This window comes from Cinclus cinclus, chromosome 17, assembly GCF_963662255.1.
Source record: "Cinclus cinclus chromosome 17, bCinCin1.1, whole genome shotgun sequence".
NCBI lineage: Eukaryota > Metazoa > Chordata > Aves > Passeriformes > Cinclidae > Cinclus > Cinclus cinclus.
Window position 1 is genome coordinate 3,251,439 of NC_085062.1, and position 14,330 is coordinate 3,265,768.

General features: G+C 41.9%; 1 protein-coding gene across 1 annotated transcript in view; it reads right to left on the minus strand.

The window, feature by feature from the left end:
• CLIP1 (CAP-Gly domain containing linker protein 1) overlaps positions 1 to 14,330 on the minus strand; it is a 49,540-nt gene that overhangs the window by 11,159 nt on the left and 24,051 nt on the right. The window contains 12 exon segments of the mRNA XM_062504093.1: positions 25 to 145; positions 2,811 to 2,917; positions 3,997 to 4,134; positions 5,286 to 7,469; positions 7,471 to 7,512; positions 8,506 to 8,721; positions 8,810 to 8,975; positions 9,590 to 9,746; positions 10,355 to 10,438; positions 10,655 to 10,712; positions 11,625 to 11,741; positions 12,909 to 13,853. Of these exon segments, the coding sequence (XP_062360077.1) occupies positions 25 to 145; positions 2,811 to 2,917; positions 3,997 to 4,134; positions 5,286 to 7,469; positions 7,471 to 7,512; positions 8,506 to 8,721; positions 8,810 to 8,975; positions 9,590 to 9,746; positions 10,355 to 10,438; positions 10,655 to 10,712; positions 11,625 to 11,741; positions 12,909 to 13,853 (4,335 nt within the window).

Here is a 14,330-nt window from a genome sequence, read left to right on the forward strand (position 1 = left end):
ACCCTCCCGCTGCGGCCGCTCTACCTTGTGGTGACTCGAGACCTCGTCCCTGCTCCTGCCCAGCTCCTCGGCCAGTTTCACGTTCTCCTCCTGCAGAGCCTCGAGCTGCTGGGACTTGTGAGCCGCTGCCAGCTTGAGCGCTTCGCTGCGAGCACACAGAGAGCATCGTTACCATAGGAACGGGAGAGGCGAGGGAAAACCGGGGGAGAGAGGCGGCTTCACAGCTTGGAAAAATACATCAGCGTCACGTGGATGAGGGATTGGGAATAGAGGTGACAATCCCGGGGACACGGGGACGGGCTGAACCCCGCGGCTGCACGGAGCCTTCCCCGGCCGGTGCTCCAGGTACTCGGGAATTCCCATGGGCAGCAAGGCTGGGATTTGGAAAAATGCCAGGCAGCAGGGTTGGAGGTGTTTGAAGCCTGGGATGTTCACAGAAGGGAACTTTGCAGCCAGAGGTGAAACTGAATTGCTTAAAAGCATTAAAAAAGAAAGAAAATTTGGGGAAAAAAAGGCAACAGGAAAAAAAAAATAAACAACCAGCTTATAGCTCCACTTAACTACTCCCTACCAGGTCTGACTTCCAAAAGTGCAGGATCACAGGAAGCAAAACCTCATCTATTCCATTATTTTAATAGACACAAAACTGCAAATGAGACAAAACCAAAGCTGAAGAATAAAAGGCTTTGCAGCTTTCATCAGCCTGTGCTGCTACTAATGAGTATGCTTTCCTTAAAATACGTTTATTTGCAGTGAAGTTTTAAAAATATTTAGTATGCTGACTGTAACATGTGTGACTAACAGAAAATCTTTAAGATTTGACATCTTTCAAAAAAACACAAAAGATACCCTTAATTTCACTGCATAGTAATTTTTATTACTCTTTTGTTTTTTAAAAAAGGAGACGCAGTACTCCTGTGTGCCAACACTACAGACTTAAACCCTGACTGGAATATTAAAAATACTTTTATGACTGTGGGAAGTAGAAGAACCCTAAAGTCAGAAGCTTATTCAAGCACTTCAAAATACAATGATCTGTTGTCTCTTACTGGGCTCATTTAGACACAACTCTGATTTTAGTTCAGCATCTCATGGGACTCTGATCTTTCAACCATTCCTTCTGCCTGGTCTCACCTTGGCAAATTCCCACCCTGATCCCCCTGGGCTGGAGCAAACCTCTACCAGTGCCTCCCCTCCTGCTGGGCAGGAGCACACCTATTTCTAACCCTGTTTCCCTGATGAGGTACAGCATTAACCCTTCCTCCTCTTTCTTCTGGCATTAAGGCACAGATTATTTATGGCGTTAAAAAAACCCCACACCCACTCCTGGGGTCAGTGTGCCTGAAATGCTCCCGTGATCATGGCAAGAATTCCCAAGGGATGGCCCAGGGAGCACCCACAGGCACTGCAGCTTTCCCAAAGGACACCCTGTCCCTGTCATCCCCCTGCTCCAAAGGCACCACATTCCCTCTGCTCTCCTCACCCAGCTCATCAGGAATCCCTGTCACCAAGCTAATTCTTACTATAATTAAAACAGCAACACACAGAACAACTAGCAAAGATCAATTAAAAACTAGCTTCCCTTTCTCCCCAAGGTCTCAGCTCTGATGATCAGAAGCCACATTCAATCTAAGAAATAACAGAATTAACCCCCTCAGAGTGATCAGGGTCCTGAGAACACCTTGTGGTGCTGGAGTCTTTCAAGGCAGCATTTCCTATAAATAATTCCTGCCTGGTAAATTATAGCCCAATATCTGCTGCCTTTCCATAATATCAGTCCCCCTTGCTATTCCAGCATTAGAGCAACCAGCAGTGATTTACTCTGGCATTTCCCACGAGCACTGAGGCAGGAATTGCTCCTGCAAAGAAATCCTGCCTTTCTCCAAAGGGTCTGTGCCAGGTTTTCCAAAGCCATCAGCACAAGCTGCCAGTCACAGCCAGACACTGAATTCTGTGAGATGGTGTCACCTCAGAGCTGTCAGTGCCTCAGAGCTGTCACAAAATGACAAATGCAACTACAATAATAATAATAATTAGCCAAAGCTGCTCTTAAGCTGTCAGTGAGACTCCAGTTCTCACTCCATGAGCCACAAAATTCCTCCTGGAGCACAGGTGGAAAGTGGTTTGTGATTTAAAGCAGGACACCCCTGAGAGCTGGGGATGTGCAGCCACTGCAGGGCAGCAATAACTGAGATCTTTATTCCCTGTGGCAGCTCTGCTACAATGAGATTCCACAGGGTAAATTACTTTATATCCAATGTTTTCAGTTCATTTGTTTGTGCCCAGTGTCACACATTATGAGTCTGTAGTATGTCAAATGTTGTTTTTCAACGAAACAGCTCAAATAATGAACAATTAACTCGAGTTTTACATCCCATGTGTAGGTTTTGGTTTGCACCATCTAGGAAATAAATACACAGTAGGTTCAAAGAAATAAACTTCATAGAGTCATCAATTTAAAATAAAAGCAGAGTTAAATTTCTATGAACAAAGCCACTTAAAACTCCAAGTGTACTTGTAATTAAATTAGAATTCTCTCTTCTAATAAAGATCTTAATATCATCTCTTGCCCTCAGGTGACAGAACCCTCCAACAAACAAATTATTTCAAACTATGCTCCAAGGATTTGCTTCAATTCCCTTCAGCAATTTAGTAGCAACATTCTCATGTCAAGTTTTGCCAAACATTTAATTTTGACCTAATACTGCTTTTTAAGTCAGGATACCAGAAAGATGCTGAAAGACAATTTAAAAAAAATTAAAGGTAAACGTACCCACAAAAATGAACAGATTTAACACTGAAATACTTACAATTCTTTTTTAAGTTCTTCCACTTTCTTGTTCTCCAGATTTAAAAGCTCTTTTGATTTATTAAGTTCCTCTTCATTTTTCAGGTTGTTTTGTTTAAGCATGTCCAACTTAAAGAGGAAAAAAAACCCTCGTTACACCAATGTAACCACACAGTTCTCAGGAAACAGCCCTCAGCCAAACAGGGGCTTGAGCTCTTCCATTTTCCATCTTTAGCCTCTCAATCAACCCAGCCTGTCTGGACTGACGTATTTGTTCAACAACAAATGTTATGACACTTTCTGCATTCAAACAGAGCAGCACAAAGAACTGCAAGTCCACTGGAGAGCAGTTCCAGCAATGTGGTGACAACACCCCAAGGTAAAGCCCAAAGCACCTCACCTCCATTCACTGCTGCAGCACTCAGAGCATTGCTTGTTTGTTCAATGCAGAGCTTGTTGCTAAAACCAGCTGTCCCTTGATCTTTATTTCTCTAAGGTAACTCATAAATTCCTCTTTTCCATACCTTATTTTCTGAGAGTCAGGAGGGCTGAATGCTGTGCCTGCACCCACAGGAAATGAATTCCTTGCAGATATCTCGTTGCATGGGACAAAGTGTTGGACATGGATTTCCTGAGCTTGTGTCCCCCACGGAAACACCAGGAGCTGGTGGAGCTGATTTGTTTGCATGCAGCTCACTGTGTATTTATTACATAACAGATAATCTGCAGCCATTCTCGTGGCATTGCAGGACCCTGTGGATTTTTTTTTAATCCACAAAGGGAACCCCTCCCATATGAACGTCACCAGTTCTAATTCTCAGGCAGATCCTGCTGGAAATTGTCCCCGTTCCAGCACTGAGGGCAGCCCAGCTTTCACTCCCAGTGCTCTGGGAGTGCACAACATCCAAGGGTGAGGGCATCCTTCCCTTCCTTGGGCCCTGGAGCAGCACAGAGTGCTGGGAAGACACAGCCTGGACACAGAACCCAATGGGAACTGCTGCACCTCGGACTGACAGCACAAGCAAAACACAGAATAACCTTGACCATAAAACCATGTGCATTTTCCATCACTCTGTACTCATCCAGGAATTTTGCAGAGTGGGGAAAGTCACAGAATCCTCTCCTGCCTATTTCAATTCTCTATAATTCAACAGTTGCTCTCACAAACGAGGCAAAACTTTTCACAGAAAAGCATTTAATGTGATTACTTCATTCTGCAGCTTCTGGTTTGTCTGTCTTGAGTTCTCCAAAGAGGCCAAAGTTTCAATTTTTTCTTTGTGAATGGCATCCTTCTCCTTGGTCACCTGCTCCACTGCCTGGAAAACATCTTCTGCCAGTTTGGCCACCTAGATATAAAGGGAGGTGGGAAAAAACCAGTTATTCCCAACAGGAACTCTGACAGCAAAAGATCAAAACTTTATGCACAGCTCTGTGGTTTGTCAGCTGCTTCCCAGGTAAGTAAGGACTTCAACTGGGAATTTATTTGCATTTTGGAGCTGCATAAAGTATAAAATGAACTGAAGATCAATTCCATGCAGAAACAGATCATAACCCCATGCTCACATCACCACTGAGGAAATCCCTCTGTTTTGATTCCTGGATTTCTCATTACCACCACTGTGATTGCTCTCAGACCTCTCACTTCTTTAGGCAGTAGCAATTCAACAGATATTCACTTCCAACATCCCGGGATATTTTCAGAAAATATGGAATTACAAAAGCTTAAAAAATTTGAAAACAATGGAATTGGAGATAAAGTCAATTACTGCATTATTTCAGTGTTGTTCATTATGGCCTCATAAAGGAAATACTTCATAATGATATTAAAATACTTAGGCAGGTGTTACCTATAGGATCTCCTGATTCCAATTTGCATTCAGTGTGATTTCCTGGGCTTCAAGCCACACAAACTGAAAATCAAAGTATTTTATAAAGAATTTGTTGGTGGTGAATACAAAACACTTCTGTGAATAAAAAGAACACCAGAATTGTGTCTTTCCCTTTCTCTCACACTGCTTTTATCCAATCACATTTACAGGAGCAGCATATTCTTTTGTATTTTTTGGAGTAACTCAGATTTGTAGCTTGCTGTAATTGAACATAAAATTGCACAAAGATCCAATCTAAGACCTTATTTATTGCTACTTTAGATTTTAAGCTGCAGAGTCCTTCACTAGAAGGAGCAACTCAATGTCTCCTACCAGATTCAGGGAACACAACTTCCTTTTATTCACAGTTTCTGTTGTTTTCTTGCAACATTCAGCAATAGCTGAGGTTTTTGTAGTTAAAGATATAAAAACCCAAAAACATGAATTGGCTTTCAGACTCATAGTTGCAACTTGCAACAACCCCCAAATATTATACTGAGAGAGCCCACAGCTGCAGTGTGTTATGAAGTGCTGAGTGTGCAGAGAAGTGCAGAGAGGACACCAGGGGTTAGTGCTCAGGATTAGTAGAATCAGCCCCAGACTTGACTTTTAACTATGAATTTCAATACCTCTGGTTTCTGTACTACTGCTTGGCTCTGGAGAGTCTCAATTTCTTTTACTTTCAAAATGAGATTGTTCATTTGCTCCTGCAGTATCTGATTTTGGCCCTGAGACTCCAGCAATTTGCCTGAGAGCTCACTATTAGTTTGTTCTAAAAGTTTAATCTCCTCACAGAGTCTGTAATAATCCTGGAAGAATTTCCCCTTCTGGCCCTCCTTACTGATGAACAGATTTTCCTGCTCTTCCCTCAGGCTGTCCAGTTTCTGGAGCAATTTCATTTCCTCCTTTTTCATCAGCTCCATCTGGTGTTCAAGCATACCTATCTTCCTGAAGATGGAGTTGTGCAGGCCCTGGTATTCTGCTATATATCTGGACAGGGAAGCAAAGTCAACCTTCAGCTGCTCCGTGCTGGAAGTGAGCTGCTCTTCTGTTCCATAGGGGGTTTCTTTCCCTTCCATTATTTCCATCAGCTTCATTTCAGATTTTTCTTTCTCCTGAATTAAAAATGTTTTCTCAGCCAAAACTTCTTTATTTTTCTCTCTCAGCTCCTCTAGCTCGTTCTGTAAGCAGCAGATGCTCATTTGAAGTTCTGTATGTCCCAACAGAAAGGATTTCTCATCCTGTTTTTGAGCTTCCTTTTCCAAGGTTAAGGTTTCTTTCATAAGAGCAACCTCCCTGTTTAATTTCTGACACTCTTCCTGCAGCTCATCCCTCTCCTTGAACAGCATTTCCCTGGCAAAGGTGCAGGTCTCCAAGGAAGAGGACAGGACCTGCTTGGTGTATGATGCAGCAGCCAGCTCACCTTCTAATGCTCTTTTATCATCCTGGGCCTCCTTCAGAAGATTGGAAAGGTCACATTTACAGGCCATTAACTCTTGATTTTCTACAGTCTTCTTACTGAGTTCTCCCTTCAGGGCTTCAGTGGAATCTTGGAGTGTGGCATTCTCTTGAGCCAGAGCATTCATGGATAAGAGGTCCAGCTCACGTTCTCTCCTCAGATCAGAAGCTGCCTTTGCACAAGACTTATTTTCATCAAGAAGCTCCAAGTATTTTGTCTCCAGTTCCTTCTTCTCTTGGAGAAGAGCTTCATTGTGCTTTTCAAACTGCAAGGACTTCTGAAGGATAGATTCCTTTTGCAAGGTCAGTTTGTTCATTTCCTCAGTGCAGATTCTCTCACAAAGCTCAGCATCTGCCAAGGCCCTCGCAAGCTTCTCAGCAATTGCCTTCTTCTCAATGAGAAGTTGCTCCTTCTCAGCCCAAAGCCTCTGTTCTGATGAGGAAAGAGCCTCTTTCTCTCCATGTAACTGATTACATTCCAAACTCAGTGTGTCTCTTGAGGTTTTCACTTCCTCAAGATAACGAGTGAGACTTGCAAGGGAATTCTCCAGCTCAGCAGTGTCCTTCATGGCTTTGGTGAACTGTGTTTGCATCTCCTCTTCTCTCACTTTTAACACCTGGTTTTCACTGACTGCTTTGTCTAAACTCACTTGCAGCTTTCTTGTGCCTTCAAGGAGCATCTCCTTCTCTTCCTGCAGGCCCAGCAAGACCCTGCCCAGCTCCTTTTCCAGGGCTTCGTGTCTGTCTTGCAGAGCCAAGAGCTCCCCTAGAGCTGAATCTCTCTCTGCAGCCACAGCTGACACTTGTTGCTGGAGCTCCCTTTGGTCTCTGGCCGGGGCCTCACAAGAACTTCCCAGCTTCTGGATAACATCATCTTTGTCTTTTAGAATGGCATCTTTCTCTTCCAAAAGCCTCTTCTGATAATTCTCCAACTCTTCCCGTTCCTTGACACATTTCTGACACACTACATCCATGGCATCTTTGCTGGCCTGAAGTTCCTCCAGCTTTTGGAACAAGGTTAACTCCCAGGACTGGAGAGCCTCAGTTTCCAGAGCTGCCTTCAGCAGCCTTGCCTGCACTGCCTCCAGCTCAGAGAGTAATTTGTTTTTCTCAGAAACCAGTGCTCCCTTTTCTGTGCTCTCCTGCTGGCTTTTGGCCTCGGCTTCTTCCTTCTGCTTTAGGATTCTTTTATTTTCTGCCTTGAGTTCTTCTTGGTCTTGCTGCATTAACAAAATCTTTGATTCCAATTCTTTAAGTTTTGTTAACAAGGGACCTCTCTCTAATTTTAAAGTATTCCCCTCCTGTGCCAAATTCTCTTTTTCTGATATCAAAGCCCTCATCTTGTCTGACATTTTGTTCGATTTCTGTTCTGGATGAGGCTAACACAGAGCTTAAGGACTAAAGAAATAAAGTTGGGGAGAAGGGAAAACAAAAATCAAGTCAAGCAGGCGAATGAGAAACGTGCTTTAAGGGCAAATAGAGCAATTAAAATTTAAGTTTTAAAGGTGTATACACTGACACAGAGTGCCTGTTTGAACTCAGCTGCTGACAGACACCCCTATTACATTACAAAACAAGCATCATCCACAAGAACTTTTTAGTGGCTACATAGTATTATAAAAAATCATGGTTTAAAGGTTCCTCCATCCAAAATTTCATGTCATTTATAAAATTACACTCAGTGAACTGACTGACTGTAAATTATTCAAAAGAAGAGCCATAGAATGACTTCATGAGGCTCTAAGTGAATTAAAGTGCAAGGAGTTCTATTAGAAACTGACTTCCAATTCTCAGTTTCACCACCATGTTTCTCTCAAAAAGATGTTGTCATGACCCCTTGAATTCAAAACACCACATCAGTGCTGTCAATATTGTGTGTCAGTTTATACACTAAATTTGCTAAATCACACAGCAAAGATTATAGCAAATAATTGCTGGGGGATGAAAGCAAGCAGTAAAGTCAAAGAAACAGGAGGAAAAATTTAAATTGCTGAAGTCAAGCTACACACTGAATAGCAGCAGATCACACTACAAAACTAAAGGTGTGTAGCACTTCTAAATGAAGTAACTCACAATACATCTTAAAATCCAAGTATATAAAAAAACAGGGAATGACATCTGGCTCCAACTGGCTGTGCTGAGCCAGATCTATGAACATAAAATATTAACTGATATCAAAGAACTGTATCTCATCAACTCTTGTGTAACTGAGAGAACTAATAACCAGTTTGTCCTGTGGGCTTCTCCTCCCTAACCCATACCCACATACCCTGGAAAAGCTCAAATCAGGAACACTGAAAAAATCTGGCTATGGAAGGTTGAAGCAGAGAGAAAAAGACTCACTGAGACAGAAAACATAAAGTTGCTTGCAGAGTGACAAAAGCCACTTACTCTGGCCTGCTCTGCTTGTTTCTGCAGCTCCTCAGCCTGTGCCTCCAGCTCACTGTTTTTCCTCTGGGCACTTTTCAGTGCCTCTTCTGCATCCAGCAGCTTCTGCTTAAACCCTTGGATATCTGCATCGTGTTTAGCCACCAGCTCAGAAGTTTCTTTTTCATGCTTGGCCTGAAGATCTTTGTACTGATGTTGGCTGGACTCAATCTGCTTTTTCTGGTGGAAGATAAAACAGTAAAACACAGTTCAAGCAGCACTGGAACCATATTTCTGCAGTTTTTAGTACTTTTAAAGTCGTTCTTACCATGTCTGTTAATTGATCCTGCAGAGTTTTCAGTTCCGCTTGATGAATCTTGAGAGTTTCCTGCTGACTCTGCTCAGCTTTCTGTGTTGTCTGCTCCACGTTTTTCTCAAGCTGAGCAGCCTTTTCATTTGCTTTTGTAAGCTCGAGTTGTATTTGCTCCAACTGCCTGGAAAGACCAAATGAAAGAACATCACTTTTTGCTGACAGCTCCACAAGCACAGGGATGAGAGAGCCAAGATTGTGCTGAAGTTCTATGTTCTGACCAAGCATTTAGAAAGAGATTTCATTGTTTTACAGATAGAGTGTTCTGCTAAATTCACTATACACGGGAAGACCAAGTTACTTTGCCCCCAGTAAAGGGTGTTGAAAGGTAAAGAACTACTGAACATACAATTTTTATTTGGGAAAAAAACCCCACATTTCCTCTCACAAAAAACGTGACCCAAGTCTTTTATATATCTAAATAAACTGAGTTTTTCAGGTGATCAAATAATCATGAAGCACAATCACAAAACAGTCTGGATTATTCAAGAGGTCATTTACTCTGGGCAATGAGAAGCATGTTATGTAAGAATTTTGGAATTATCAGTGTTGGATGCTCTTCAAATCACTCCCAGGAGACTGTTTTGATTGATTTAGCTTGCTAGAATAATCTCACTTGTCATATCAATGTGACACTCAGGAGCATCTTGTTCAGATATTTACAGAAAAATAAAATGAGAAGCTGGGAGTGTGGGAGTGGAGATCTGATGTGACAGTGCTCTGACAGTGATGAAATACCTTTCTTTTAACCTCAGCTCATCGTTCATTTTTGTGAGCTGGGCAGAGCTGTCTCCTGATGACTTCATGATCTCTGCAATGTCATTTTCAAGTTTGGCTTTTGCTTCTATCAGTTGCTGCTCCCTCTCTTCTCGCTCCCTCAGCTTCTTCTCCATCTCTGAGCAAAACAAAGGTGGTTAAGCTGTAAATTTTAGAGGAAGGGTACTCAAAGAATGGCTAGAGAACTGTAAAGAACTAAAACCAGCAATACTGATGCTCCAGACCTCACAGATCACCCCTTTAAAATGAAAAATTATGATTGATTGAACTGGTAACTGCAGCAAAAGGTTAAGGACTCCAGAAACAGTGAGGAGCAGCTGGTCATGAGTCCTTTGTTTCAGAAGTGATTCACTTCAGGCCATGAGATGTTGGTGCAAGTTCTGCTGTCTCAGAGAGGAAGGAAGCAATGGAAGAAACAATCTGCAGGTCTTGCAGGTGAAAGCACTCATCAGCTGTTCAGCAGAGCAGCAGAAAATGAACAAGGAAGGCAACATCAAGTTGCAGTGAAAAAATGCCTCAGGCAGGGCAGGCACAGCCCCTGGGATCACTTCTCCTGAGCCAACACCCCCGGGCAAGGCTTGCTCAGGGCACAAATTGTGCTTGGCTTCCCCCTGCACTGCTGTTGCAGAGATGTACAAGGAGAAAGCACAGCAAAGCCTCCTGCAGGCTGAAGGAGCCATGCCACAGCACAAAGCTGATGCACTTCCAGAACATTCCCTTCCTTACCAGTCAAACTAGACTTGAGCTGCTCCAGTTCTGAAGACATGAGTGCAAACTGCTCTTCTTTTTGGTTCAGCTTTTTCACCGTTTCTAGGCAAGTAAAATTTGGAAAACAAAGTTAGTCTACTTAAATGCAAGCAATTCCACCTACTTGCAAGGTATGCAACCCTTCAGAGAGGCTACAGGATTATTCCTGTCCTTTCCACAGCCACTGAAACTGCTGTACCATCAACTATGAGCTTGAAAGTGTTTAAAAAAAAATTTAATTTCTGCAGCTTTTTAGCTGTTCATTTTAGCAGCACATACCTTGCATAGCTTGTTGAACATTCTCTGCTTCATCAGCTGCACTAGTAAACTTTTCTTTCTGAAAAAAATGATAAAAACTTAAGGTAAGGCTTGGTAGTAACAGTACAGTTCAACCACTGAATTTGCATTAGGTATTCTTCATGTACCAGTAGAACAATCTTTGCTCCTATCATAAACAGATCTCAAGTTTTTGAGTTACAGCTTAACACAGATTTTCCCTTGCCTTGGCTGCAAGTCTCTCAATATATGAAGCAATGATTTAAACATTTAAATCCTCCTCAGCTGCCACAGAGCCCAGGGTAGGAAACAAGAATTTGGGGTTTCTATCCCTGCTGCTCCCAGGCTGCACAGGGGACACCTACAGCCCTGTGAGCCATCTCCTACCAGTGTTTTCCAGTTCTACCAGCAGGAATTGATGCCAGACAATGAAGAAAAGGGAGTATTTTCAGGAAGGCAAGTGAGGCTCTTCCACCAAGTTTGAATATTTTCTACTGGCTACGGAAAGACTAAAGATCCCACTGTCTTGTTACTAATGCCAGCATAGTTCCTAAGGGAAGCCCCACTCAACAACAGCATTTAGAAATTTACTTAAATGAGAAATGTCTTTTAAAACCTGTTATAAGAAGTGCGTAGCAAGCATTAATTGGTACAACAGCTACAATAAAGGGCCATTAAGTGTTCCTTAATGAGCAGTCTAAAATTAAACTGCTGCTGCTTTTGATTTGGTTTAATTTTATCTGCAATCCATAAGTAGATGAGCTCTATTTAGACCAAACACCTGATAACACAGGACTGAAATGCTTTTTTATTCTGAGACAGATCCCATTAACCATTAACCCTTCCCATTTTTTCCATGAGTAAAACACCTTTGGAAGGCTTTCCTCAGAGGTGATCCACAGACTTCCATTACACTCTCACCATGAAACCCAAAATCCAAAGAGTAAAGTGAAAACTTTTGGGTATTACTCACCAAAACTTGAAGTTCCTTTTCCAAAGAATCTTTAACTTGATTTACTGCACTCAAGTTTTTCTCAAGGTCAAGAAGCTTTTGCTCTTTGCCCTGCAGTTCTTTGGCCAGATTACTGGCCTAACAAAGGTGATGAAATGGAGTGAAATAAAATGACAAATATGAATGAAAAATTAGGAAAATTAAAAGGTGAATCTGAAAGAAATAACTGTACTATTAAAATCACTCTAAAATGAAAAAAAAAAAAAAGAAAAAAAAAGAAGAAAAAACCATGATGGATTAACTGAGTGAAGCTGATTTCCACTATGACTACATACATCACAGCACTAATTGCATCTTGGAATAAATTTGAAATCATTAAAATTTATTTCTTCTGGCATTAATTGTGAATTCATTATTTAATGGCAGACATTTTTGAATACACTCACAAGTCCAAGGTTTCAGCATTAGTTCAATCAGTAGTTTTGGTTCTTTGTTTTCATTTTTTGAACTGACTGATTTGTGTTTCAATTGGCTGATCAGATCAATACACACACATGGGGAGGGAAGGACTCTGTACCATACCCAGGGGTAGTGCAGAAACCCAGTGTGGCCTCAAAAAGAGAGTCAAAGGCAAAAATCTGGTATCTTGCAACCACCTGTGAAGATTTGAGGAAAGCTGTTTCCAGTTATTTTCTCACTAGTCTTCACTACCACCAGCTTTACAACCATCAGAGGTGCTTCATCCAAACCTAAGGAAAATCCTGTACCAAGTTGCAGTCTGTGGTTCCAAAGTGCTGTGAAACAGTGACAAAACATCCCTGCAGAGCCTGGGCTTAAAGGAAAGCTCCACCACAATTTTTTGGTGCTTTCTTTTGTTTTAAAAGCCTCTTCCATCACCTTATCAGAGGAGGGGAAAGGTAATGAAGGAAATATTTTCCCACCGAGTTCCAAGTCCCCTTGTCTATCCCCAAAGGTTAAAGTCTTAGGATGTGTGGACCCTTCTCCCAAACAGGCCAACAAAGTGACTTTTCCATAACAGGAAGATTTCAGCACAGACATGCCCAAATCTGCAGCAAGGGAAGTGCAGAAGGAATTTTTTCCTTTTGCTTATTGGTGCAGGTGGAGCAGCAGAAACCTGTTGAGACATGACCCAGCTAATGCTCCTCTAAACCTCCTCAGATGGTCCCAAGATACACAGTCAGTAAAACTTGTTTTTTCTGTGATGTATTTTCTATAGCAGATTAAAACAGTACAAATGTAAAACAAAAGCAAAAGAAAACTAAAAGGATGGATGTTGATACAAACCTGGCTAATTCCATCACCCTTTTCAGTCTCTAAAGTCTGAATTTGTTTCTCAGCTGCCTCAAGCTGCTCGCTAAGTTTCTCGATTTCCAATTTACCTTCAGAATTGGCTTTCTCAAGTGCAGCAAGGTCCAAAAGCTTTTCTTCAGCAGCTTTGATCTGTGGTGTAAGACTATCAATAACTTTGGTTTGTTCATTGCACTTGGCTTGCAGTACCTCTAGCTCCTTTACCTTTATCTCAGCTTCCTGCAATTTGTTTAAAGTGTCTTCCATTTCTACTAGATGCTGATCTTCCACACTTTCCAGTTTGGTCTTCAGGCTTTCCAGGTTTTGCTCTTTCTCCTCTGTGACTGCCACCAGTTTTGCTTTCAGCAACTCAATCTCTTTCAAGTGATGAGATCTCTCATTTTCCTGCTTCAGTTTTAAATTTGCCATTTCGTTCTCATAGTCTAATTTCATCTTCTCAATCTGAGTCTTTAACTCTGCGAATTCTGCTGTCTGAGCCCCAACACCTTTGCTGAAAGAAACTTTCAGCTCTTCCATTGCTTGCTGATGGGAGGCAATTGCAGATTCCAGCTTGGACTTCCACAGCTCTATCACATCAGAATTCTCCTTGTTGGCGTGGTCAAGCTTGGTTTTCAAGGATTCATTTTCTTTTGCTATTCTCTCATTTGAAGCTGCAAGGGACTTGATCTCTTTCTGCAAGGCTTCCTCACTAAGGCCAAACTTCTCTTTCAGCGAGTTCATCTCATTCTGATGTTCTTTGCCAGCTGCTGCCATTTTTTCTTGCAAAGAACTGATTTCTTGTAACAAGGAGAGAGAAGTGTCCACGTCGTCGACGTGTTTGCTGGAATCCAACCTCCCTCGGAGCTCAGCCACTTCCTTCACCCTCAGTGCCAGGTCCCTCTCCAGCTCCATGATCCTGGACTTTTCTGACACTGTGGCCACCTATGATCAACAGCATTTTAAGAAAAGAAGAATTATAAAAGATACATTTTAGACAAAGACACTCAGGCCTTGCTGAAAAGCTTCCACCGGGCATTGCAAATCACTTCAAAAAGGGAAAATTCATATGATAAGCATCTTCTATTGTCTATAAACACAGAACATACTAAAATTTGTTCTTCTGGTATTATCTAGAAATAGTTTGTTCAAAAACTTTCAAAGCACCCTGATGGGTATTATCAATGAGTAACAAAATGTTCCTCAGAACCATCTTAAGGCAGACTGGAAAAGAATGGAGAACCTTGAAGTCTTTGTTGAAATAATTCCTTCCAAATTCACCTCACACCAGCTACAAGACTGTCAGAGAAAATCACAAACCCATTTTGAACCAATAAATCCTCTGAAAACCCTTCTACACCTGCTCCATTCTCTCTGAAGAAGTGTCCTCCCACTATCTGAGCTTTTCACTGAGTGTTAGAG